The 27,239-nt window shown below is 50.3% G+C and overlaps 1 protein-coding gene across 1 annotated transcript in view; it reads left to right on the top strand.

Annotated features, from left to right (window-relative positions):
- SH3RF3 (SH3 domain containing ring finger 3) overlaps positions 1–27,239 on the top strand; it is a 318,901-nt gene that overhangs the window by 186,094 nt on the left and 105,568 nt on the right. The window contains exons 3-4 of the mRNA XM_012664281.1: positions 6,805–7,068; positions 20,767–20,862. Coding sequence (XP_012519735.1) covers positions 6,805–7,068; positions 20,767–20,862 — 360 coding nt within the window. The remainder of the gene's footprint in view (positions 1–6,804; positions 7,069–20,766; positions 20,863–27,239) is intronic.

A 27,239-nucleotide genomic window follows, 5' to 3' on the forward strand; every position in this document is an offset into this window, starting at 1 on the left:
TTGTTTAGATCAAGTAGAGTTTGCTTTATGAATCTGGGTGCACCTAAGTTGGGTGCATACATATTTAAAATTGTTATGTCTTCTTGTTGAACTGTACCTTTCACCATTATATACTAATTTTAAAACTAAGTTATCTGAGATCAAAACTGGCACACCAGCCTTCTTGTGGCTTCCATTTGCTTGAAATACTGATTTCCACCCCTTTACCTTGAGTCTAAATGCATCTTTGCAGGTTAGATGCGTTTCCTGGAGACAGCAGATGCTTGGTTTTTTGTTTTTTTTTTATCCATTCAGCCAGCCTATGTCTCTTGAGAGGGGAGTTCAAGCCATTCACATTTATTGAGAGAACTGATAAGTGGGGTGAATTACTATTCATTTTGTTGGGTTGCATTTTGTTGCTTTCTTTTCTCTCTTGAGCCATTGTGGAATCTAACCTTTGATCTTTAACTTTTGAGTGGTTTTACATTCGTGAGTGTTTATTGTGCTGATCCTTGTGTAATTCTGTTTTGAGTACTTCTTGGAGAGCTGGTCTTGTCTTGATGAATTCCCTCAGTCTTTGCTTATCTGAGAATGTCTTTATTTCTCCTTCAGATATGAAACTTAGTTTTGCAGGGTACAAGATTCTAGGTTAGAGAGTGTTGTTTTGAAAAAGGTTTATATTTTAGGATATGATGGTTTTACTCTAAAGTCGTATTGGCTAATTTGAAAAGAGGTTTGAAGAGCCACATCCCTTACATGGCACAAGAATGACATCACTTTTTATAACACCTTCATCTGCAGGAATCCAAAATGCTTTACACCATCTACATATAAATGACTCCATCCAGCCCGGAGTCACCACATGCCCCTAAGGCGAAATGTAGCCTTTCCTAAATCCCACTTCTCCTAACAGTTTAGAATGGAACGTAAACCCTCCCACCTTCTAGCAAACTACCGCTAACATCAGGAATTGGGCTGTCAAACTTGGAAAGAGGGCCTTGACAAAGTCTGGGAAAAATAAAAAAAAGAAAAAAAGAAAAAGAAATTTTCTTTTGAAGACTCTTTAATCTTGCTGAAACACAAAACTCTGCTGAAGGCAGCTCTTGACCGTAGACAGCTTGTATCTTAACAGTTGCATCATGCAGTAACAGCTTAGGGGTGGCCTCATGCCCCTGGGCTTGAGGGGGAAATTGTGTGTTCCTCCTTTGTCACATTTCTCATCATATTGTAATTGTTGTCGTGGCTGCTGGGGCCACTGGTGGTGATCTTGTGCATAAAGGGATGTGTCTTACTCCTCCTTCTAGCCTGGAGCCTAGGGTCTGGCATGTTGCAGGAGTTCCACAAATGAGTGTGCAAATGTGAGGAAGGAAGAAACAACCAGAATAAAAGAGTGAAAGAATCAAAAAGCCAGGACCCAACAGGTAGAACCTTTTAATTAGGAAAAGGGAAGAAGGAACTTGAAATATAATTAGCTATAAAACTAAAACCTGGGCACCTTCTGGTTGTAGTGTGATATAGTAAGCAACATCATCACAAATTAAGTCTGTAAACTAAAAGATAGGGTACACTCTGGTTAAATACATGATACAGTAATGTAATGCTATGAAATCATACCTTTTCTGAGTTCGAGAGTGTCCAGATTAAAAGTACTGTTCTAAGATGAGAGTACATTAATGATAATCCTCAAAGGTGACATGAAAGTAAACGTCTTGCCTTGAAAAATGCTTACAAGCTAAAGAAACTGTAAATACACCTGAGACCCCCTGAATGACTCAGGATACAGGATAAGCTGTGAATGAGAAAATCCTAAAACATGGTGGCTCAAATAAGATCAAGTGTCCTTTCTCCCTTCATGGTCCAGGGCTCTGTTCTACAAGGTCATCTGAGGACCCAGGTCTGTCCCCGCTTGTTCTGAGCATAATCTTTGTGTGGAAAAGCTGCCTCTCTCCCCCGCCCATCTACCATGCAGCCCATGGAAAGGTAGCATTTCCTGATAAATGTCATTATAAAACATGGTTCTGAATTTGCACGAATCACTTTCAGAAATTTGGACACATAGCCAGGACTGCCTGCAAGCAAGGCTAGGAAAGGAAGGCTTTAGCTGGAGACGGCTTGAACCCATTTGAAACTCAGAATATTCTCAGAGACGAAAAGGAGAGAGCAGGTATTGGAGGACCATTAGCCGTCTGCCACATTCGTAGACCCTGCAGTGCTTGGTTTGTTTCCCACTAAGGGTCTCCCGCTCCATGACCTGCCAGCGAGCATGTTCATTTCCCTAGCACTTGTCCGCTGTGTCACTCGCTGTGCCTGGCAGGCCAGGAGACGGCAGAACAGGCCCCAGTGCATCTCTAACTCCACGCCCCTGCTCCTGCCGAGCCCTGGCTGCAGTGCCCTCCTCCTCAGCCAGCACTCACCAGGCTTCCCCCACTTCCCCAGGCCCATCCACTCTTAGCAATAGGATCTTTGGCTGCGTGGACCCTGAGCCTCATATCTTGGGAAAAATAGTGGGCAGGGAAGTTCTTCCAGATGAAGGCTCTGAGCCCAGGCCCCAATCCCAGGGGATGGGTTTGCTAGTCTATGTGCTCATTCTTTTGGTAGATATTTTGAGCATATGATCTATATCAGGTCAGTGGTTGGGGATGCAACAGTGTATAAAACAGACAGACCATCTGACCTGCTGGGCTGGCTGTGGAGGGGAGCCCTCCATTGGTGACAGGTAGTTGGAGCGACGACAAGTGCTGCTTCTGGGAACAATCAGTCTCTAGGGTCTGAACACAAGGATTTCTTTTGTATTTTTAACTTTTTTTTTTTTTTTTAGAGACAAGCTCTTGCTGTGTTGCCCAGGCTGGTCTCAAACTCCTGGGCTCAAGCGACCTTGCCTCAGCTTCCCAAAGTGCTGGGATTACAGGCGTGAGCCACTGCACCTGGCAGAAGGGGTTCTTGTTCCATGCTCTTCACTCCAGCTTGCTGGGGGGTCTGGAGGAGCAGGACTGGGCCAGGTTGTGCCCCCTCCCCATGCCACAGGCGCCTCCCCTCACAGGCGGGCGGCGGGAGCAGGAAGCATGCCCCGGAGGCCCCTCGGGGTCGTCACAGCGGCACATTCATCAAAGCTGCTGCCGTCTGTTTGATCCCAATAAAAGCTGGAGATGGTGCCGCTGTGCACGTGTGAGCACCCTGTCTCCACGGGTAGGACATTAAGCCCAGAGGAAGATGTGTGTGCCGCATCTGAGTAATGAGCTGTGAAATTGACATTATGAGTTTTAATTATTATTAATGCCTTGCAGGGGTGGCTGGTGTTAATTGTCCCATAGGCATCCCAGATGTATTTCCCTTTTTTCCTTTCATTTCTCTTCCTTAATGTCTTGAGCCCGTATAATGGCAGCTTAGTGGCAATGTTTGAATAAAATTCCTCCAGAGGGGAGCACAGCATGGCGTGAGAGAGGCTGTCACACGCAGAGCACGTTTGTGGGTAGGAAGGAGACTGGCTCCTGGGACTCGCGGGCATGAGGCCGCTGCCCCGAGATCAGCAGAAGCATCTTCCCCCTCAGAGCGTCCGCCGCCCTAGGCGCTGCCGTGGACGGATTAGTTAATCCCATAGAGGGCTGTGAAGGTGGAAGGTCGCCGCAGAGATGCCGCGTGTCTCCATTCTGAGAATTGCCTGATGAGAACCAGTTTCTCGGTGCTTCTGCCCCTCTGAATAAACCGCCTCTTGGCACCTTTTCTAACTGTTATGTTTTTGCCCTCAGAAATGTGTCCTGCATCTTAAAAAGGTTCATTACCCCTGCCAGCCTGGCTCTGTCAGATGCTGCGTCTGGCACTGGGGGGCGCTCTGTGCCCTGACCTGCACCATCCTCCCTGCTTCTCTGGCCTCCTTGCCCAGCGTGGCTGCCAGACAGGCCCCCCTGGAGCCTTGGGGGAATGGTGGCCTCAGGGGTGTGGTCTCCGGGCTGCCCCTGTTTCTGCATCTGCAGAGGCGTGCGGCTTGCTCCCGCCCTGGTTTCCATGAAGAGCACAATGGGGGCCCTTCTCCAGGTCTGCGCAAGGCATGTTGGCTCATGGGGGTGCCCTGCCAAACCCTTCCTTTCTGACTGTACCCACTCCCCGTCCCCACCTAGGCCTGGCTCAGGAGCAACACAAGAGCCTCTGAATGAACAGCACATAGACAGCACCCTCCTGGGTCCTGGGCTGTCAGGTGGACACGGCACAGTCCCGTTCTGGGGCAGGCATGGCAGCGGGTAGTGCTGGACTTAGGAGAGCACAGCATGGGTGGGGCCACATGGGTGTGAGCAGCACCTGCAGGTGGCCTCTGTGTCAGCCAGGCTGGGGAAGGCTGGTGGTGGGAGGCCAGATGGAAACCCAGTGTCCCCATCACGCGGGGGAGTTTGGGGAGACCTGTGTGCTCTGCAGCATGAGCGGCCACAGAAGGAAGCAGAGCCGTGGAAACAGAGGTGCACTTCTAGCCTTTCTTGCTGACCATTGTTATTGATAGCAGCAAAAGTCACCAAACAGCCACAAAGAATCTGTGGCAGTTAGAATACTACTGCTTTTGAGCTTCACCCTTGTTGTTTGGGAATGGAAGGAAATGGAGTTGTTCTGTGACAAAGTGAAGCCGCCTTTGTGCATCTCCTTAAGGCCAGTTTTTTAAAATTTAACAGCAAGTTCTTTTCTTACTATTCCTTTAAAACTTCTTACCTTGATGAATATCTAAGTGTCTCCATGGGTGAAAATACTCGATCATGAAAATACTTTTTCTGTTTGACTTTAAAGTACTAGTAGACTAAGGTTTAAATAGAACAAGAAAGCTGACTCTGTCTTTTTGTAAATTTAACCTAATGGGTGGGGCAAGGGTTTCCCAGCCTGCTGACGTTCCAGGCCGGGTCATCCTTTGCTGTTGGGCACTGTCTGGGCATCTGCTCATCAGGTGCAGAAGTTCCCACCTCCCGGCTGGGACAACCAAAATGTCTTCAGACAAAATCGCCCCTGACTGGGCACCCCTGGGTCTGGGGCTGACTGGCCCTCTCGTGGCAGGGGATTGTGCTGGTGGCCCACAGCCAGCCTCCTCTTCCAGCCCTGCCTGATCACAGTGCTTGCGTTACAAATTACCCCTTCGCCTCCATGCTCTAAAATCGGGGCCTGTTACTCTCTATTGTGCTTACACTACAAAGCTATCCAGAATGAATATTATTGGAAGCAAACTGATTTTTTCCTTTCAGAGCTCTGCAATGAACAATCCTCTGGTGTTACTATTTAATTGGGTAGTGGTGGCTATTTGTCAATTTGCCAGCAGGTTCTCTCTTAACTGCTGTCGTTTGACGTTGCTGAAACATAAATGTAGAATGATTGAGTTGCCAACATGCTATTAAGTCTTCTACAAAGAGTTTTTCGATGTACTACTGCTTCGGGCTTTTGTGCCTCTATTGATTGATTCGAATACTAAAGAACTCCTTGGCACGGACAGTCCTGGTGAGAAAATGCAGCTTCTGGTAGGCAAATTGTTGGGTATTGACACGGGGACAATGCAAGGCTTTCCTTTGGTTTTCCTCTGGCACAGAAGTGACCTTTGGCAGAGCTCACTTGGTTGAGCAGGTGTTGGCCGCTCATAAAGAAAAGGAAGGAGACCGTGTGGCCACCCCATCTTTGTGAAACAGGGCCAGGCGAGCAGCCCAGGGAGTGGACAGTAACATCAGCCTGGTTTCAGGATTGTTCGATAGACCCTGTAGTGCTTACAAGCAGAACAGCACCAAGAACTGTTTGGGTTTCAGAGCTAGTCACTGTTTGAGACCAAAGATGGGCTGGCGAACCTTTGACAGGATGACAGGAACATCCCCGATGTTAGCAGGATACGGTTTTATGCCCTTGAAATTGTACTTCTGGACCAGCCTGCTGCATGCAACAGAACTCTGTGTGTTGTGATTGGGGGACGGGGGTTCCTGTGATAGCCGGGACCACTTGTTAGAACTTCTGGTGCCTGGCAGTGACCTCTGCATTCCATGGCCGGGTTGTCTCTCATCTGGACGTCACGAGTGTGCGCCGCTGGCTGGGTGTCCGCCAAGTGTGAGGGCGCAGCACGGTCTGTGGGACACGGGTCTGCCGCTCAGCTTGAAACCCCTGCAGGGGCAGGAAACTGCGGCCTTTTAGGTCCTTAAGTGCAGCCTTTTGGCTGAATCCAAATTTCACAGAACAAATCCTTTTATTTAAAGGGGTGCAGCGGAGAAAGATGAAGCTTTTCTTGCCTCCTTTGGTGCTGAGAACAGAACAATCCTCAAATCAGAAGGCCGCAGGTTCCCCACCGCAGCAGCGTGTTCTGAGTTACTGGGGGGAGGGGGGTTCAGAAAATGAGGTAAAGAAAATTTTGTTGAAAAATTGTTGGAAATCTGGTAGCTTTTGAGACTAAAGTTGCTGAGAAACAGGAACCAGCAGAAAATGATTCAGCACAGAGTAGTGTGTAAAAACGTTCCGGAGCCCAGACCTCCTGCGTTCTGATTCTACCTACTACTCGTAGGTATGGAGCTTGGCCAGGTTTCCCTCTCTCTGTGCCTCAGGTTAGTGAGAGAAGATAAGCTGACACCTGCTTCAGAGTCCTTTTCAGCACAGAACGAGCCGGTCTGTGTGCAAGGCCCCAGGCAGTGCGTGGCCCCCACATGTGCTATTTAGGGGGAATTACTACAGTGGGGACCCTCTTGTCTCGGTGGGGCCATGGAGTTTGCTTGCTCCTGTGACGCAGAAGCCCCTGGGAACAGCCAGGCTGCGCGGGTCTGCCGCAGCGTGCAGGGCAGCCGTGCTGAGTAACCTTGCATTATCTTCTGCTTTCAGAACCTTCCCCAGCTTCCCTACGGCAAAGCCCTCTACAGCTACGAGGGGACAGAACCTGGCGACCTCAAGTTCAACAAAGGGGATGTCATCATCCTGCGGCGCAAGGTGGATGAGAACTGGTACCACGGGGAGCTGCGGGGCTCGCGGGGCTTCCTCCCGGCCAGCTACATCCAGTGCGTCAGGCCCTTGCCGCCGGCCCCGCCCCAGGGCAAAGCACTTTATGACTTCGAGATGAAGGACAAAGACCAGGACAAGGACTGTCTGACCTTCACCAAGGTGAGGTGAGCCCCGGGGTCAGCCACTGGCCTACATGGCCTTTGCGCCACCCCGCTCTTCCCAGCCAAGCGCCTGCAGCCTGGCAGCAGCTTCCTCCCTGAGCCCCAGGCGCACCATCTGCCTCGCTCCCTGTGCCTCCGTGAACGGGGCAGTGATTGTTTTTGTGGAATGACATAAGGTGGCACAAGCTGGCAGGGCACCTCCAGCGGTAACGTGAGCCACTGTCAGCATTGGAGCAGGGACCCTTGGTTAACCTGGGTTGTGGTTCTATGCACTGACTGAGGCAAGAGGGGCTCGTGAGGGGAAACTGCACAAGGATCCTGTTCAGCTTGCAGGGAAGGGGCAGCCGGGCCCACATCAGTACGTCACAGCCCCATCCTCCAGGGCACCAGCGCAGGACGCCCAGGCGCGTGGGAGGCTGTGGAGAGCCTGGGTCAGACGACGTGCTTTGGTAACACACTAAATAGCACCGACCAGCAGCCGTCCGGGGGAACCCAGCGACCTACATGGGGCCTGGTTGCTGGCTGTCCTGCGGTTCCCATTGAGTAATTATCTGTGCCAAGTGCTGATGGACACACTGGACCCTTGTCTTTGCAGCTGTCCTGGGGTCCAAGGGACGTAGTTGGAACCTTGTTTTCTCCACGGGGGAACCAAAGCTCAGAGCAGTTTCATAACTTACCCGGCTGCTGCTCTGTCCTGCTCCTTCCTCCTTCCCTCCCTGCACCCCCCAGGTGTAAGTAACAGAGCCCAGTGCTGACTCAGATCTCTGATGTTAACGCTCGCTTTCCTCTCACTTCCCCACACGGGGGATTCTTCCCTGCAGTGGGGTCCTCATGTTCCTTAGATGCTGAGAAGTCCTTGTGGTTTCCTCTCATTCGGTCTCTCTGTCTCTGTCTCCGTCTGTCTCTGCCTCTGTCTCTCACACACACACATGCACAGTTGTGAAAAACAGAGCTGGAATTCTGACTCAAACTTCTGCCTTTGCACTCTGAGAGGCCACTGTTGCTCCCCCAACCCGTGTCTCTCGGTGAGGAACGTGGCCATGGCACCACACTCTTTGCAGGGCTGCAGGAGTGCCCTGCATACCACTTTTGAACAAAATTGGCATGTCCTGTGCATGGCTGCTATTTATGTCTTGTTCTATGGTGCAGTCTGACAGTGAATAATCTATTTTTCATTCAGGGCTTTAACTCTTCCTTCCTTCCTTCCATCAAGGTGTTCTGATGCTAATTCCCATTGTCATCAAGCTGGTGCAGCTTCCCGGGAAGCCAGCACAGGGCCTCTCTGTCCCTCTCCCTGTCAGCCTGGGGACAAGAGTGTTAGGCAGACAGAACCCCCACCTTGCTTCTCTGCCCAGTGGACTCTGGGGAATCTCCCAGAGAGAGGATATTCCTGGGGGCCATGGTGCTCTTTGCTGTCACTCATCACCAAGGGCAGGGACCCTGACCTCTTGGGGTCCAGCGGGACTTTGCTAAGGAGACAGACTCCTAATGGCTCCAGGTCCCTCCAGGCTCAGACAGCTCCACCTACAGAGTGCAGGTCCCCCTCACAGGGCCTCACAGGAGGAGGCAATCAGGGGACCTTGCTGTGAACGACAGTTGCGGGGCCCTGGGGCCTGCAGGCAGGGCCAGATTCTCCAGGCAGAAGCAAAGGCCTGCCTTTCCTAACACCACCATGCAACCTGCTCCACTCCACAGGTGACTCCAGGGTGAAGGCCAGAGCCCACTGGACAAGAGGACAAAGGGGCATTTACCTATTTATTTCAAAAAAATGTACCAGGCCCTGACTCTGTGCGAGGTACCATGCTATGTGTGCAGGACAGAGATGGACTTGCTGGAGTGTGCAGAAGATAGGTCAGCAGCCAGTGAGCTATGCTGGGCCACCCAGGACACAGATACTAGGCATTTAGTGAGGGCTCCAGAATAGTCAATGATAGAATTTCATATTGCATATTTTATAAGAAACCTGGAGGTGGGTGTGGTCATGCGGACTCCCTGGAAGGTGACCTTTGGGTTGAGATTGAGGGGCAGAGGCGCCAGCCACAGGCAGGCCCCAGCATCTCCTGTTACAGGATGCAGTGGCTGTTCCCACGGGGGGTCACAGGAGTGGAAGTGTCATATCACAGATTGTTCAAGGACTTTCTTTTCTTGAATCCTGTAGGTTAATGTGGGCAATCAGAAGCCCCTGAGTGTGATTCCTAAAGGGACCATGCTGTGACACCCCCACCATGTTCCATGTAACCTTCCCACCATGCCCATGGTGTCCCTCTGACCTTCAGAGAGCGGGGCTGGGCGGGGGATGCTACCCCTGCTAACTGACCTGTCCTGCTGCATTTCTCACTTCTAAACGCCTCCAAATAAAGGCTTTAAGGGACACGGGCAATGCCTCATGACTCTCTCTGCTCAATTTCTACTTCCTGTTGCTGGCACTTGCCTGCCGTTTCCCTCCCACGGTGCCTGTGACCAGCTCACTTCCCCACGAGGCTGAGTTGCACGAGGCTGGCTCTGACACCTCCCTGTGTATCATGCCTCAAGGGACCAACGGTTTCAGTGCTTTGGCATCGATGCTGGTTCATTGCAGCTTGGTTTCCTCTCCAGGGAATGGTTTTGTTATTCAGATATGTTCTATCTGGAGTCAGCAAGTAAAGAAGTGGCCTGGGTATAGACTAAGAAGAATAAAAATCAAATATAGACAGAGTTTAGGCTCTAGAGTCAAGTAGATGCAGATTCAAATCATGATGCTTTTCTTTAATAATGTATGGTGACTTTGCAACATTTACTTAGTCTTTGAGTCTCTTTTTAGACTATAAAACGGAGTTGATATTCGGATTACATGAGCAAAGGCATTCAAAGAACCAAACTCAAAATAAGCATTTCAATAAATATTTGCTGTCTGCCTTCTCCTTTTCTTCCTGTTTCAGGAAAAGTTGCAGTCCCATCAGACAGCACACGTGCATGTCACTTTCTGTTAGCCCAGAATACTCGCAGGAAAATAAGCGTCCTTGTAAGGCACGCACTGCGTGGAGAGCTGAGAGTCTCCAGGACTAGTCTGCTGTGCTGTCACTCACCTGGTGGCTAAATCGGGGACGGAATTCCCCGAGGGGAATAGTGTCCAGCTCCTGTGTGCAGGCCACAGTCCCCTTCCCAGGGCCAGCCACCGGGCAAGCCTCCCGATCCGCAGTGTCATCTCTGCTGCTCCCTGAGTGGTAATGCAGACACTTTGGGGGCTGAGCAGACCAGGGAAAGCCTCTGCTTCATGCCCTTTCCGTGTCGTAGCCATGAACCAAAGTGGGATAAGCCCACAGAGAGGCGGCGGCTCCCAGTCAGTCTTTCCCTTCCTGAAACCTGCCTGGGCTGCGTCTCCCTGAGGTTATCAGAGAAACCCACAGGGCCCAGGTCCCCTGCGTGGGCTCTTGCGTCGCACATTCCTCCTCCCAGCCGCCGCTGTGCTGTGCAGCACCCTTGCCCGGGCCTTCTTCCGACGTCAAGGTGGAGCTCTCAGAAACTGCAGGTAGTAGTTTTGATTTGTAGGCAAAGCATGGGCTCTATCTGAAGATTTGCCAGGAAGTATTTTCAGAACCTACACAGAATGCGAGCTCTTCTCTCCTGGCCCCTGGTCACTGCAGAGGCCCGGCCTGTTTTTCCCGGGGCACTTGACGAACCTCTCCAACCTGTGCCATGTGGAGCCCCTGCTCAGGACCCTAAATGCCTTCCCACCTCCCTCGAAAACAGTGGGTGCTGTCCACAGGCCCAAACTGGCCCAGCGCCTGGCTCCCTCGCAGGCCTTATTTTGCTGCTGGCCCCTGGCCCACTTCTCCCCTGCTGCGCCGGCCTCCTGGTGGGTTCTCTCTCCAGCTGATCCCGCTAGCTCCCTAGCGTACCTTCCCCATGGGCTGGGACACCCCACACCCCTCTTCTCCTTCTGAGATGTAGGTGTTCACGGTCACGTGGCACTATCTCCTCGGGTGGGGTCCTGACCCACCCACTGCCCACCCCCAGCACCAGACGGTGAAGGGCGCCTGGGGGACTTGGAGGCTGAGCGCTCTGCCGGGGGCAGCAGGCCTTGTTGCTGGGATCATTCGTGTCTTGTCGCCCAGGCTCCGTGGTCTGCTCCCTCACTCCTCAGACATTTGTCAACACTGAGTTGTGTTCCCAGTGCCAGGCTCAGCGCCAGGGATAGTGAGGTGGGCACAGCAGAGTCAGAGTCCTGCCCTTGGGTGCTCACGAGCCACAGGCAGACGGCAGGGTGAGGCATTGTCACCTGCCTGAGTCTGTGTACAGGCAAGGTGTCCCAGCTCTGAGAGGGTGCAACCTCTGACCTCTATCCTTCCACCTGGGACCTACCCTGTGACTACAGATTCCCCTCAGCCCAGAGATCCCCAAGGGGTCTGCCTCTGCCTGTCTTTGAGCAGTTCTGGGCCCCGGGCAGCCTCCGGAGCAGATGAGTGAGTGGGGCTAGGAACGGGGAAAGCCCCGGGGGCTGTAGGACTTCGGCAGGCCAGCAGCACAGAACACACGGGGCTGGTCTGCTTTGTAGGGGATTGATGGCAGCTAAACATTCTTTAAGAGCCTCACTGCAAGTGACAGGTGGCTATCAGAGGCACAATTTTGTGTTATTTTTGCAACAAAAGGCTTGAAAGAGTTTCTGAGCTTTTCTCTTTTTAATTTTCCCTTCTTTGTGAAACAGAGTGGTTCAGCCCTCTATCAGTGGCCAGCCTGTGTGCTGCCAACAGGAGCTGTGTGTGTTGGGACGCTGGTGTGGCCGGCCCAGCTGGCAGCCCACACCCCACAAGCCCCAATGCCAAGGTCGGCCAGCAGAGCCAGGGCCTTCTCTGGGCTCTCGTTCATTACAGCTGCTTGGAAACCACTGACTACAGGTGAGAGAGGACAGTGGAGGAGCTCAGGTGGCCTTGAGGAGGAGCGCAGGGCTGTTGACTACTCATGGCCCTTCGGGGACCGTTTTTATATGTGATATTGCACACAGCTTGTTTAGGAGAGGGAAATACTAGGCCCTGGGATATTGGTTTATCCAGAGCTCCTGAGGGAACTCTCCAGGGTTTGCAGTGATGGTGGCATTTCAGGCTGAGCCCTCAAATACTTGATATGTGAGCTGTGACATTTGCCTGGATATACCCTTAAAGTGGTGTCAAAGGACTGCATGCTCTGCCAGCTACCTCCAGGGGCACCCGAGAGGGGCAGGGAGGTTGAGTATCAGCGCTGGGACCCGCAGCCTCTGTTTGTCACAGAGGCCCATCTGTTTTCATAGCTGTCCTTTTCCCCAGGTAGAAACGAATGCACAAACTTTGGAAAAGTCGGGTAAATGAGTTAAAAATGCAATTTAAAGGGCACTTATAGATGGTGAGCCCTACCATGTCACCTGAATCCTTTGCAAATGTATTAACCACTGTGCCTTGTGAAAGAAACATAACCACACGACAAGGCAATATGGTTTTTTAATAACCATTTTATGTTCATAGCCCAGACTTACAATCATTTAGGACCACCCTGAGACCACCTGAATACAAAGGAGAGCCACTGCCATATGGCAATGGCATTTGGTGTATTTGCAAAACTTGGAAATATCAGGGAACGGGGAAAACAGCATATGGAAGTCTACTGGCCCACAGTGAGTAATGAGCGCTTGACATAAAACCTGTACATGAAATTGAGTTTTGATCTGAAAGTGAAATTATGTCATGGAAACAAGTTTCATTCATAAAATCCGTGAATGCTGCCATATTGGCCCAGAAACCTGACTATCAGCAAAGCCTGCAGTGTCTGGTTTGGCTTAGTTTACTCACCTATGTCAAACAGGGGTTGATAAACTAAGACTCGCTGGCCAAATCCTGCCTGCCACCTATTCTTGTAAATAAAGTTTTACTGGTACACAGCCATGCTTGTTCATTTGCATATTTTCTATAGCTGTTGTCATGCTACAATGGAGAGTTGAGTAGTTGGCCTGCAAATCCTGAAATAGTTACTCTCTGGCCCTTTCTAGAAAAGGTTTGCTGGCCTGTGACATAGAGCACAGCACTACGGGGACCAACGGCACAGGTGTTGTCCCTGCATGGTCCCCTGAACATGGCTTTGTTCTGCAGCCATTGGGAGCTCCATATTCAGCATGTGTACCTGCTAGGAGAGAGAGAGTAGAGAGCCCAGGGGACATCCTTCTCTATGAAGCAGCAACTTAAAATTCATGTCCAACCCATACAGATCAGCCTTGCCATCTTCCTATACAAAGCCTGTTTAGTGTTTTGAGGAGGAGGCATTTCTCCAAATAAGAAAGAGTCTATAGAGTACATATTTCCTCTTTTCTTGTCCTTCTGAAAGCAAAGGCTCTGGATTTTTAAAACATGACAACAAATCAGAGACCTGGTATGATCTAGCCATGAAAAGTTGGCTGTTGTTTTCCTGGTCCTGCTGTGGGGCTGGAGAAGTCATTATTGTTGCCAGAACACACGAGATTTCATGCTGGTCACCCTGACATGCTAGAAGGGAGTATTTTCATTGCTCGACACTCAAACGTTCCTCTTTGGGGGTTGTCCCATTGTGGGAGTTTCGGTTAGAGACAGAGCTGGGGGAAAACTTCCTCGACGATCTTTGGCAAAGTTAGTTCCTTACTTTTAGGTATGGAGAGTGCTGGCCCCCTGTACCCCAGTGTTCTCCTGGCCCAGCCTCTATGCTGAAATGGGTGCCAACCAATAAACAGGGGCATTCTTAATCCTGCCACTGTCCTGAGGTCCCAGCCAGCATAGGAACCAGAATTGCCTCCGTCAATATTTAAGCCAGAACAGACACTGCCACCAGGTGCCACCAAATCACAGCTGGGTCCACATTGGACTTGCATCCTGTAGCCAGATGGAGCTGTGCAGGTTTCACCTGCCCCGTTCACTGACCTCACGGCAGCACAGCAGTTCACATGCTTGGATGTGGGGCCTCGCTTACTGCAGCGTGGCGGGTTTTAATGTACTTTCCTTGATCTGGATGATGATCATCTCTTTACAAGAAAGCCCCCTCCACCCTCTTGGGAGGGGATAGTTCCCCACTCAGCCTAAGGCCCTCCCAGGGCTTGGCACTTAGGGGGTGCTCGTATGTATTGGTGGCTCGATGAGGAACAGGTTGGCCCCGCTTAGCACTGGGAGTGATGAGCAGTTCCCTGGCCTCTGAGGCAACACCTGTCTCTGGACAGCCCTGTCTCATGGGGGAGCCCTGTCTGCCCCTCGGTGACTGGAGCCCTGGGTGCTAATCGCAGTCTCTCGGTGACCCCGAGAAGCCTGGCCCTTAGGAGTGGTAATGATGCCAGAGCTTAAGACAGCAACCATGGCCCCACAGTGCTCTCATTTCCCGGGCTCAGTGACCCGTCCCCTCCTTGCCTGGCAGGGTTTGACTTGGTTCTAGGCTAAGCCCGTGATGCTCAGCTTCCTCAGTACGAATGTCCCCATTGGGATGTGTTGGGGCTGAACGCAGTGTTCAGAGTGTGCTGTGACGTGTCCACACTGCATGCACTATTACGTTTTTAAAAAAATCTTTTATAAGATGTTATATTACTATATAATATCATATATAATATACCAAAAAGTGACTAATCATAACCATGCAGCTTGATGACTGTCGCAAACAGAATTCATCCTTATAATCACTCCTCAGTCCAGAGTGGCAGGACCCTGTGCCTCTGCCCATCCACCCCCATCCTCCCCCAGTCTGCTGACACCATAGGTGAGCTGTGTTTGTTCTTGAACTTCAAATAAAGGGACTCATACGCGATATAGTTTTGTGTCTGACTTTGTTTTCTCTCAATATTACATTTGTAAGTTACACCCATGCTGTTGTAGGGCACTGTAGTTTGTTCATTTTCATTGCTCTATGGTGTGATTAGCTTTTTAAAAATAGACTTTATATTTTTAGAGCAGTTTTAGGCTCACAGCAAGGGTGAGCGGAAGGTACAGAGATTTCCCGTATACCCCCCTGCCTCCACCCATGCACAGCCTCCCCCGTTAGCAACGTCCCCCCCAGGGTAGGAACCTGCAGTGACATGTCAGAATCACCCGGAGTCCAGAGTTGACATCAGGGTTCACATTGGTGACATTGTGACATTGGTGTTGCACATTCCATGGGTTTGGACGTATGTATGATGATATAGACCCACCATTACAGTATCATATGGAGTAGTTTCACTGCCCTAAAATCCCCTGTGCTCTGACTGTTCTTCCCTCCCTCCCCTCTAAGCCCCAGCAGCCACTAATCGTTTTTTTTTTTTTTTTTTTTTGAGACAGAGTCTCACTGTGTTGCCCCGGCTAGAGTGCCGTGGCGTCTGTCTAGCTCACAGCAACCTCAAACTCCTGGGCTCAAGCGATCCTCCTGCCTCAACCTCCCAAGTAGCTGGGACTACAGGCACACGCCACCATGCCCGGCTAATTTTTTCTATGTATTTTTAGTTGTCCAATTAATTTCTTTCTAATTTTTTAGTGGAGACGGGGTCTCGCTCTTGCTCAGGCTGGTTTCGAACTCCTGAGCTCAAACAATCCGCCCGCCTCGGCCTCCCAGAGAGCTAGGATTACAGGCATGAGCCACCGCGCCCGGCCCAGCCACTAATCTTTGTTTTTCCTTTTCCAGGATGTCTTACAGTTGGAATCATACATACAGTATGCAGCCTTTTCATATTGGCTTTTTTTTTTTGGAGACAGGGTCTCATTCTGTCACCCAGGCTGGAGTGCAGTGGCATGATCACAGCTCATTGCAGTCTCTAATTCCCAGACTCAAGTGATCCTCCTGGCTCAGCCTCCTGAGTAGCTGGGACTATAGGAATGCACCACCACAACCGGTGGCTAATTTTTTCAATTTCATTTGTAGAGATGGGGTCTCACTGTGTTGCCCAGGATGGTCTCAAATTCCCAGATTCAAGTGATCCTCCCACCTTGGACTCCCAAAGTACTGGGATTACAGATGTGAGCTACCGTGCCTGGCCTGGTTTCTTTCACTTGGAATTTAAGTTTCCTCCATGTCTTTTCATAGCTCGATAGCTCTTTTCTTTTTATCACTGAGTTACATTCCATTGTCTTGATGTGCCACAGTTTGTTTATCCATTCACCTCCTGAAGGACATCTTGCTTGCTTCCAAGGTTTGGCAATAACAAATAAAGCTGCTCTAAATGTCCATGTGCAGCTTTTTGTTTGGAAATAAGTTTTCAGCTCCTTTGGGTAAATACCAAGAGGTATGATTTCTGGATTGCTTGGTTAAAGTATATTTTGTTTTGTAAGAAATTACCAAACTGTCTTCCAAAGTGACTGTACCATTTTGCATTCTTCCCAGCCATGAATGAGAGTTCCTGTTGCTCCATGTCCTCACCAGCATTTGGTGTTGTCAGTGTCCTGGATTTTGACCATTCTAATTAGTGTGTAGTGGTATCTCATTGTTGCTGAAATTTGCATTTCCCTGATGATATGTGGTGTGGAGCCTATTTTCATGTTCTTATTTACCGTCTCACCATCTGTATATCTTCTTTGGTGAGGTGTCTTCCTCGGTGAAAGTCTTTGGCTCATTTTTTGATCAGAGTGTTTGTTTTCTTATTTTTGAGTTCTAAGAGTTCTGTGTGTATTCTGGGTAACAGTCCTTTATATCATTGTCTTTTGCAAATAGGTTGATGGGTTTTTACTCTCAACACTTCGTTTCACTCCACTCTTGCTTGCATGGTTTTGAAAAGTCAGATGTAATTCTTATATTTGCTTCTTTATCAGTAGTATGGTATTTTTCCCCCTCTGCCTTCTTTCAGGATTTTTTCATTATCTTTTATTTTACGTAGTTTGAAAATGATATGCCTAGGTGCGGTACTTCTGGCATTTATTCTGCTTGTTGTTCTCTGAGCTTCCTGGATCTGTGGTTTGGTATCTAGCAATAATATGGAGAACTTCTCAGTCATCATTGTTTCAGATATTTTCTTCTCCTTCTGGTATTCCCATTACATGTATGTAATTTCCTGACAGTTCTTGCTTTGTAGTTGTCTCACAGTTCTTGGATATCTGTTCCTTTTTTTTTTCTTCCTGGTATTTTTCTGTTTGCCTTTCCATTTTGGTGATTTCTATTAAGATATCCCCGAGCTCGGCAATTCTTTCCTCAGCTGTGTCCAGTCTACCGAGTCTGTCAAAGGCATTCTTCATTTCTGTTACTGTGCTTTTGATAGCTAACATTTCTTTTTGGTTCTTTGTTACAATTTCCATCCCTCTGCTTATATTACCCATCTGTTCTTGCATGCTGACTACTGTTTACATTGGAGCCTTCAATTATTAATCGTAGTTGTTTTAAATTCCTGGTCCGGTAATTCTAACATCAATTGCCACATCTGAATCTGATTCTGATGCTTGCTCTGTCTCTTCCAACTGGTTTGTTGTTGTTGCTGTTGTTGTTGTTGTTGTTTTGCCTTTTAGTATGTCTTGTAATTTTTTCTTGATACAAGACATAATGGACTGGGTAAAAAGAATTATAAATAGGCCTTTAGCGATGTGATGGTTAGATGTGGGGGGCAGGGGTGCCCTGAGCATTCTGTAGCCATATGATTAGACTTCTGGTGAGCCTGCGCCTCTGGACCGTGAACTTCACCAATGCTTCTCAGTTTTCCCCTTTCTCTCTAGGTGGAAGAGGATGGCTACAGTGGGCTGGAGTCAGGTATTTCCCTTCCCCAGGTAGGTTAGTCTCTGATAAAACCCCAACAGGTGAGGTTCTGGATTAACTAGCTTCTCATGGGGGCAGACATTATTAAGAACAGAATACTTTGGCGTATTTCAAAACAGTTATTTTCCCCCTCTCCCTGCCAGATGCATGAGGTAGTTTTTCTTTGCTATTCAGTGAGGACCTTGTGGGGCTCCTTGAGGTATGACTCACAGAGATGTAGGCCTCCTGGTGACTGGGTCCCCCTGGAATTTTATCTGTCAGACTTGCCCACACTGGGCCTGCAGGCATCAGTTGTGGTTCAGGTTTTCCTAGCTCAGCACTGATTCCTGTGGAGGTTTCTGGGAAGTAGTGACTCTCCACACACTTCAGTGTTCTTAGGATGGAGTTCCGAGATATGGCCTTGTCGGATCAGAGGGTGTGCAGGCCTCCACGGCGCTGATGCTTTATAGGAGTCACTAAACACCCCACCCCAAATTTACATCCCACCAAAACGGGGAAGTCCCTGTTTCCCGCACACTGGCCAGCCCCGTGAGAGGCTTCGTGTTCATCTTTGCTGATTTGACAGGAAAAGAATCAAAAAAAAGGAATCTCTTGTTTAAAATTGTGTTTTTTTGATTACTAGTCAGCTATAACATTTTAAACTGTGTTTAATGGCAATTTGCTTTTCTTCTTTTGTGAGTTCCCTGATTTTGCTCTTGACCTCTTTTTCTTTTAAGGTATCTGTCTTTTTCCCCCACTGTTTTTTAGAGTCTTTATTCAGTAAAGATATTCAGCCTTTGTCTCTCATACATCCTGCAAGTATTTTTCTACTTTATTTGCCTTTTCGTTTTGTTTCTGCAATTTTTAACGTAGAGTATTTGGTTTTGCTGTACCCAAATCTTTGTTAACGTACCTTGAAATACTATCCCCAGTTCAAGATGAAACATCTTATTTTCTTCTTGGACATTCAGGGTTTTTCCCCTAACATTTATGCCTTTAATCCTTATGAAATTAACTTGGCATATACAGTGGATTAGAGATCTAATTTTTTTTTAATGGTTAGCCACTTTTAATCACGTTTTCTAACTGATTATTGCTGGTATATGGGACTGCCCATATGTATTCATTTTAAAATTGGCAGCCTTTCCTAAATTCTTATTTATTCTAATTTTTAGTTGTTACTCTGTTTTTCTAGGTAGAAAATTGTATTCCCTTCTTTCCAATATTTATACTACTTATTTTTTTTCTTTGATTTCTTTGGCTCTAATTTCTAAACCAGTGTTAAATAATAATGTAGCTATTATGGTATTTTCTTTTTTTCTTACCAAAATTAATCTGATATTTTCTTTTTAATTTTTACAAAATTAAATGTTTTGCATGATATTTTGCTATTGCAAAACTCTGGCTTGTGGGAAGCCTTTGATTACCTTTCCCTTTGTGTGACCGGTGAGGTCTGAGGGGCCTCTGCAGCTGATCTGAGCTCTCCACTGGGCTTAGGACGCTGCCGGTTGTGACCTTGAGAGGTGAGTGAGGCGTGGAGGTCGGGGGCACCTGTGTGCATCTCCCCCTGGGCCAGTACTCCGCGGTGGCCCTAATGGTGATCACAAATTTGTGACTTCGCAAATTGATTTGTTTGGTGTTTTTTAAAGCCAAGGAATTGGGGGAGAGGACAGGGAAAATGAGGGGTGGGACTGCCTCTGGCCGCCCGACACCCTGCCCTGTTCTCCTGAGAGGGGCAGATTTGGAAGAGACCTTGGAGGAACTTCCCAGTACGGAGCCTGCGCCAGCCCCTCTCTGTGTGTTCTCAGAAAGACGTGCTCAGCTCCGCTAGACGTTACCTTGCGTTAGATGAATACCCCAAATGGGGTGGTCCCTCGTCTCACAGTGAAGCAGCTTCTTGGATAATTTCATGAGGTTCACCAGCCTGAAACATCTGTCCCTCTGAGCCTAAGGGCAGTCTGCAAGTCACATATTGTTGCTTCACGCTGCAGTGTTGAAGGCTCTTGGAAAGGCAGGTAGTACGTTCGGCTCTGACAGGGGCTACTCCAGTAGGCTGCTCTCGGCCATCAACTTCTCAGCTCCTTAGAGTCACACTCAGGCCAGTGTGTTCCCCAGACTCCTGAGGACAGATGACAGGGAGGTTCTTGATCTAAGGGAAGGTTAAGCTGACGGGCCTGGGGGGTAGTGGGAGGCTCCGAAATGCACCCTGGCTGCTGAAGGAAGGACGGTTCTGGGAGAGGGAATGCGGCTAGCCAGAGAGAGACCCCTTGGTGTGGGCTGTCCCCATGGCGGGACAGTCCTTTCCCTCTTGACGTTTGCTGCAGCCGTGTTGTTTCTCTTTCCCCAGGGTTCCTCTCTGGTCGCTTCCCCTTCTTAATCCCCGTCTCTCACCAGTCCTTTCTCTGCCCCACCTCTCCTGCCCACGTCCCTGCCAGGGGTCACCACCGTGGCTCCCAGCACCTGTGAGTGTCCCGAGCCTTTCCTTCCGCGCCGCCTGCCTGCCTACCAGCCGCAGTGTCCTCCTTGCTCCGTGCTGCTTCCTTCCTCCTCCCGTCTGTTTCCACTTTGTGCATTTCCACTTGGTATTGTTTAATATGCCAAAGAATTTAAGAGCTTTAAGAATTCAAAGCTTTATGTAGCCACGACTCTAAATAAATGTAGTTGGACTGGGTTATTTTTTTGTTCTTTGATGGCGCCAGAATGTTAAAAACGTTTTATACTTAGCTGAATTTATTTTTATTCCAAGTATTTTTATTTCATTGAATAAGTAATAGGAACATGAGTTTTAAAACACTAACTCTATTGTAAATTGCCAAGCTTTTCCATCTGGGGGTCACTGCAGCTATGATTAATAGCGCCACAGAGAAAGAGCGCGCCCCTGGGTGAAGGTGGAAGGGTCAACCTTTTCACGTGTCAGACATCTGAATGGACAACACACCCTCTTAGAACCATTCCCAGAATCTTTTCTCAGCCTCCACAGCACTAACCAGTCTCTCATTTCCTTTATGTTGTGCGTGTCTGTGCGTTTACACACATGGTGGCCCCGGAACCCCAGGATGAGATTCTGACTGTGCTGAGAAGAGTGGACGAGAACTGGGCGGAAGGCATGTTGGGGGACAAGATCGGCATCTTCCCGCTCCTGTACGTGGAGGTAAGGCCACGCAGACACACCTCCTCTTTTGTCATTGTTTTTTGCCAGACTGGAGGTGTCCTGACCTTGGAGCCCCTTTTGTGAGAGAGAAAACAGTGTAGGCAAGACAGCTGCCGCGTGTGGGTTTGATTTAGATCACTGGGGCAGTGCTGCGGGAACTGCTTGGCCAGTTCTGAGTGGTCAGTCCCAGACCCGGCTGCAGTCATCTTGCTGCGTGGGCAATGACCGCAGGCCCTGTGCAGACCTCTGCCTTCTCGTGGGACACCTGCACCTGGCACCTGCATTTCTGAGATTCTCCCAAGTTCTGCAGCTCTTGTCCCCCAGCCCCAAAGAAGAGCCCACCCTGAAGGCAGCATTCTCTTCCTGCTGTGAACAGCCTGAGGGAGTGTTGCCACCATCTGCAGGTCCTCCTCAGACTCTGGATTATTGGGCAACTCGGCCAACAGAGAATCGCTAAAGCAAAGGTGGCTCGAGGCTAATCTGAGACCTGTTAATTTCCTGTCTCTTCTCTAGGTCTCTAGTGAGTAAGTCTGGGCGGTTGCTGAGCAGGGAGCACCTTAGCACGTGGGCTGTGCACGTGTGTAGGAGAGTTTGCCCACGGCACGTGTGGCTGCCGTCTGTCAGTGCAAAGCCACGCGTGTATGTCATGAAGTGACCACATGCTTCCATCCTGTAGCCACTGGCGTCATCCCATAAGGACCGTTTCAGATGATGCTTCCCAAGAGCTTGCTCGTGCCAGATGCTTCCGAGTCCCTGCTCACTGGTTCTTCTCAACAACACTGGCATATGCAAACTGCGAATGCCCCAGCTTCGCAGACGAGTGGTATGGCGGCAAGGTTGCGTGGTGTTCCTAAGGCCCCGCAGCAGATGAGCGCAGGGCAGGGCTTGAGCTCAGGAGGTTTGGCTGCAGACCCAGCCCTTCGCTCTCCTGCCCCCACATCACCTCCTGCTAACAAGCTACAGTTTACTCAGCTCAGCACAGGGCTCCACGCACCACCCGCCCACCTGGCACAGGTAAGGACTTCAGAGCTGGCACCAGGAGCCCACAGGTGACATAGTCAGCTTTGCCACGCCTACAGGGCAGTGTGTGGATGCTGGAAGATACTTGTTTAACACATATGGCAGTTCCCCATTGCCTACGGGATGAAGTCCAAATGCTCTAGCCTGGCATTCAAGGCCCTGTGCAGTCTGACCCTAATCTGCTTTGCCAGCCTCATCTCTCTCATAATTTCCTCTTCCCCAAATATCCCAGGCAGGGGTTCTCTCACATTTGCTTTGGCTGAGCTGCCAGGGAGATTCCGAGACCTTCCCACAGCAATGACAGGACATCCTTACACACACAGCCCTCTCTAGTCACTTGCAAGATTCAAGCTCCACCCAAAACCTTGTAAGTTTCCATTCGTCTGTGCACTTGTTCAGCTTCCCTGTCCTGATGCTTAAGATCAAAGAACTTCATGTGTGAATCCCACTTACGGGTTGTCTACAAGTCAGAAATCGGAGCTCTCAGACATTTTTAGCCAGTGAGACTTTTTTATCCAGGCAGAATCTTACAGGGATACCCAGAGACACATACAAGCATGTTCATAGAAACGTCATTCTGGCAGCCCCTAATGGGAAACCACTTGAGTGACCATCCACAGTGGAATGGCTGAGTGAAACACAGATCTCCGTACGACAGACTCCCCAGCAGTGGAAACAACAAAGACTACAGCCTTTAAACGCCTGGATGAATCTCATAGAGTTATGAAAGAAGCCAGACATAAAAGAGTATATGATGTATGATTCTTTCAGGAGGTTCAAAGGCAGGCAGAACTCCTCTGTGGGGACAGAAGTCAGAGTGGTAGTGACTTTGGGGCATTCTGACTGGAAGAGGCAAGAGGGAGTTTATGGATGCTGGAAACTTAATATCTTGATCTTGGGATCAGGTTCTGCCTCTGCTCCTAGGTACAGCCTCCTTCTGCCCACCTGTGTTTCATGGATGAGGGGCCCAGATGGCCCCTGAGGCTCAAAAACAGGCCCTCCTCCTAGGAGCATCCTGGGACAGCTGCCCATGCAGTGCCTGCCCTGCGCCGTGCCATGGAGCCATCACCTGGGAGCCTCGGCTCTGAGACAGACTCCTGGGCGCTCAGCCACACTGATATCGCCCAAGTTGGTATTTCCCGAGACTGGATCTCACTGTTCACTTATGGACGCCTTTTGAGGAGCTGAGCTACAGAGGCAGAGCCCACGTGAGTCTCACCATGTACACACCCGAGAGGTGGACCCTGGTGGATAGGAAAGGCATGACTCAGCCCAGACTGCCTTCCCTGTGGGAGGTGAGCAGGCATTTGAAGTCAGAGCTTGGGTTTGCTGCAGGTATGTGTGGGCATCAGACCCACACACCAGGAGGAAGCCAGAGGCTCTGTCTTGGGCACAGTTTGAAGCGTTGTCTCTTCCCCAGTGCTCATGAGGGATGACCTTGCCTTGGAGACATAGCTTCATTCATGCTCACGTAAACTTGGGGCACACAGAGGTCTCCTCCTCATCCACTCCAGCTGGGACCTGTGCACAGTGCAGGAGCACCCAGGTTTGTGGGCAGAGGTCCAACAGCGGTCCTGCCAGTGCACACCTGTCCCGCAGGGCTCCTTGAGGGCCTCCCGCCCCACGTGGCCTCGCCTGGCCTAGGCTTCCCATCTGTCAGTGTGGGCCAAGATGCTCAACCTGAGGTGGACCTTGAGAAGTAAGAGGGAGCTTGCTCTGCGAACTGTGTGCTGCTGTCCTGAGGCTGTGTCTTTGCCTGGGCTTGTGGGCAGCACGGTGAGGTGAAGGGCACAGACCTGGCCTGGCCTTGTGTGGCTGCAGCTGCTGAGAAGGCAGACCCTGTCTCTGGAAATATCTACACTTCCTCCTGTGTCCTGTAGAAATAGTCCTCTCCCCACACTCTCCACAGCCCTCATGGCCCCCACTGCCCAGCTGCCAGAGGGGTCACCCCATGAGCTGGGCTCACCAACCCTGGGCACCGAGCATCCGCAAGGTGCTGGCCGAGCCTCCTCCTCACTGTCCAGCTCCCCTGCCCTGCAGCCCTGGCCACTGTCCCACATCCTGAACCTGCCTCCTTATTCCTTTCTCCCACCAGTTTTGCAAACAGTCACCCTCCAGTGTCCATCCTCATGCCAGGACTGAGAGGACAGCTCCCTGATACCTGCCCGTTGGTCCCGCGGGCTGGGCAGCACCCCTCACTGGGAGCCTGGGCTGACCCTGCCACGGTGTCGCTCAGGACACAGAGAAGAGCAGGCGGGCAACTGCGGTCCAGGGGATGCGACAAAACTTAAAACCACACACTTGACAGGGCCTTTCTTCTGGGTCTTTAGCCCTCGAGGGGGTAAGATAATTTGTCATCATTTTGTTTTTTCAAATGCGCTTGTCCGAATGGGAGTGCGAATGATTCATTCTGAGGGAATTCCTCCCCCAGGGGAAAGGGCCACAGTGCCACCTGCAGTGGTTTGAATGCGCCTAGGGTCACAGGGAGGGCTCTGTCACCCAGAGTCCTGCCCTGCCTGTGGTATGAGTGCCCGCTGGAGCAGCGCCCGCAGCCCTTTCCCACGGGCTCTGCGCCCACATGCTTGGTGTCGCCCTCAGTGGGGCGTGGGCTTCAGAACAGAGCCGGCCGGGTCCAGCTCGTTTCGCTTCACCACACAGCGGAGGTGCCACCTGTGGCCAGTGTCTCCACCTTGTTGGGCTCAGTGTCCTCCCTCGAATCAGGGCAGTGACACAAAGGTAAGAGTCACAGCCCAGGCTGGCAGGTGTTGGCCCATGAGGACTGTCTCTTGATGGTGGCGTCATTGTCATAAATGTTTAAGGAATGAAAACCACTTATGAGTCCATTCTTGTGTTTGTTGAATATCTTTGTGATGTTCCTGAGCATCGAACACATTTGGCCTTATGTGGCTGTGTGATTTTTAAAAGTAGGCGATGCCCCATCTCACTGAAGGCAGTTTCCTGCGCTGAGGTTTGCAGTTGGATCACGTCAACAAGACCAGGACACCGATGTTCAAGGTGTAGACACTCAGGCTGCAGGACAGGAGAGAGTCTCTCGAAAGCTGTCTGCAGGGAGTGCTGGCAGGAATCGGCCTCAGGCTGTGACCCACAGATGGGACACAGGCTGCCCCGTCATGCTCGACGAGTCTCTGTTGGTGGCTTGTGTGGAGACTTACAGGCATGTAGCAAACGTGCCAGTGACTCTTGTGAGTGAGGAAAGGTTCTCGTGGGGTCATAATCCAGACACCAAAAACCATAACGGGCTGGAAACATGGTCAGAAAGAACAACGAAAGGTAATAAGCACAGGTGTCAAGTTCTGCTTTCATGCTGACAAAGTCAGCTGTTCAAGTAGGGCAATGGTGGGCCTGGACCTCAAGGAGTTAACTGAAAAGGACCTTCAAAATTGCTGTGGATGATATGATAGTGCTTTTTTATCCTGAGTAGGAGGTTTAGAGATTAGCGGCTCTCTGCGTGGTTGGCATGTGCACGGTGGTTGCCTGGATAGACCCTCCCACGCACATCCCCACCCCACACGTGCACACGGAGTCCCTCAGATCCTTAAAAGCATCCAGTATCCCATCATCTCTGGCAGCATATGGGGGGATCTTGGGAGGAGGAACCCCATCCAAGGTTCCCCCGACATTCCACTGGGAAGAAAGGACAGGCAGAGGCAGGGTGCAGAGCCCTGTCCCAGCAGCTGGCCCCCTCTGCCAGGCAGCTGTACTTGGGGAGTGGACAGAGCTGTGCAGTGTCTGGGCTGTTTGGCTGCCGGGTTTGGGTTGGGAGAAGTCAGGAGCCATTCCCTGGATGGGGAGCTCTTCACCATCTAGTATTTGATTAGTGCTGTGACTATTCCCAGCATTTCCACTGATTGCTTCTATTTGAGCTGCTTTTGGGGGGAGCATGTGATGGGCATATGATCCTTCTCCCCACTTGGCTGATAAGAGGCGTGAAGCTGAGGGCTTTGGCAGGGCGAGTAAGAGCTGGTCTGGGCTGGGAGAGGCTGGACCACATGGGAGCCTTGGGTCAGGGCTGGGAGTGGAATTGGGGGTGCCCCAGGGTCTGCTGACTCAGAGAAAGCACCGTGCATACTGGAAGCCACGATAAGATCACCCAGGATCTTATCACCCAGGAATGGAGAGGAGAAGGAGCTGCATGGGGCAGAGCATTCTGACGCTGGGGAGCCAGACTCCAGCCCTCTGTGTGGACTCGGCACACGTGTGCCTCCATTCAGATGTTGAACAAACTCCACGTGGCATTTGCTGTGCTATTTATAGATCCTGGAAAAAATAATGGTGGTGAAAACTAAAATCCTGATTTAGCCAAATAAATGTAATATCCAGAAAAGTAGTAGACATTTCTAATGACGGCCATTTCCCTCTTGAGAATCCTTATCTTCAGTGCAATGGTAACGTGCGTTGTCAGACAACTTTGTTCTAAGCCTCAGTCCATTGCAGTGTTGAACTCAGTTCTTCCCGCTCATGTAGCACCCTTGTCTCCTCTTCGCTTCTTGATTTTTGTAAAGAGAGGATATTACTTTGAACCTCTGCCCTAAACATGGTGTTGAAGCATTTGGTAATGATTTACAGGACGACTGACAGCTCTCACTGGGGACAGAATGATTCTGCCGTTGTTACTAATCGTGCGTGTTCCATGCTGTTTCTAGATGCGAACAGCTCTTCTATGAATTGGACTTGATGTCTCATGGTGTCTGTTATTTCCCCACTTGGTCTTGTGGGTTTTCAGCCCTTGACTGGGACAAGCAGGATGTTCTCGGGGAGGAAGGAGAGGACGGTGCGACCTCTAATGGGGGCCATGGCAGAAGGCCCCTTTCTCCTCCTCAGTGCCCCCAGACCCGTCTGGTTGCTGGTCAAGATGGGCAGACCCGCAGGTGTGTGCTCCTGGGTGAGGGGCTCGTTCTTGGTCACCGTCCTAGTGTCTGCCTCCCCTCCTACTTCCAAGGACCCCTCAGTTTCTCAAAGAGGAGCCCTGCACGTCAGGAAGCCATGTGGGTAGTGGGAGAGGGACTGGTTCCTGCTCCCAATTGGCTTCTGTGCCCCTCCCGGTCCCCATCTCAGAATTCTGGGCAGGGTGGGAACATCTTGGACTCTTGGTCTCAACTGTGGAACGAGGGGCTGCATGGGCTTTATTGAGCTGTTTGATGCCTCTGAGTTTTTCCTGCTCCTTTGCATGCCTAATAATTTCTGATTGGATACTGACTTTGTGAATTTTACCTTTGTGGGGCATTGGATGTCTTTGCATTCCTGCAGATATTCTTGACCTTTGTTCTGGGATGCCGCTAAGTTATGTAGACACAGTCGTGCTTTGAGGCTGGCCCTCAAGCTCTGTTAGGCAGGAC

Source organism: Propithecus coquereli, unplaced genomic scaffold (genome assembly GCF_000956105.1).
Source record: "Propithecus coquereli isolate 6110/MARCELLA unplaced genomic scaffold, Pcoq_1.0 Scaffold88, whole genome shotgun sequence".
Taxonomy (NCBI): Eukaryota; Metazoa; Chordata; class Mammalia; order Primates; family Indriidae; genus Propithecus; species Propithecus coquereli.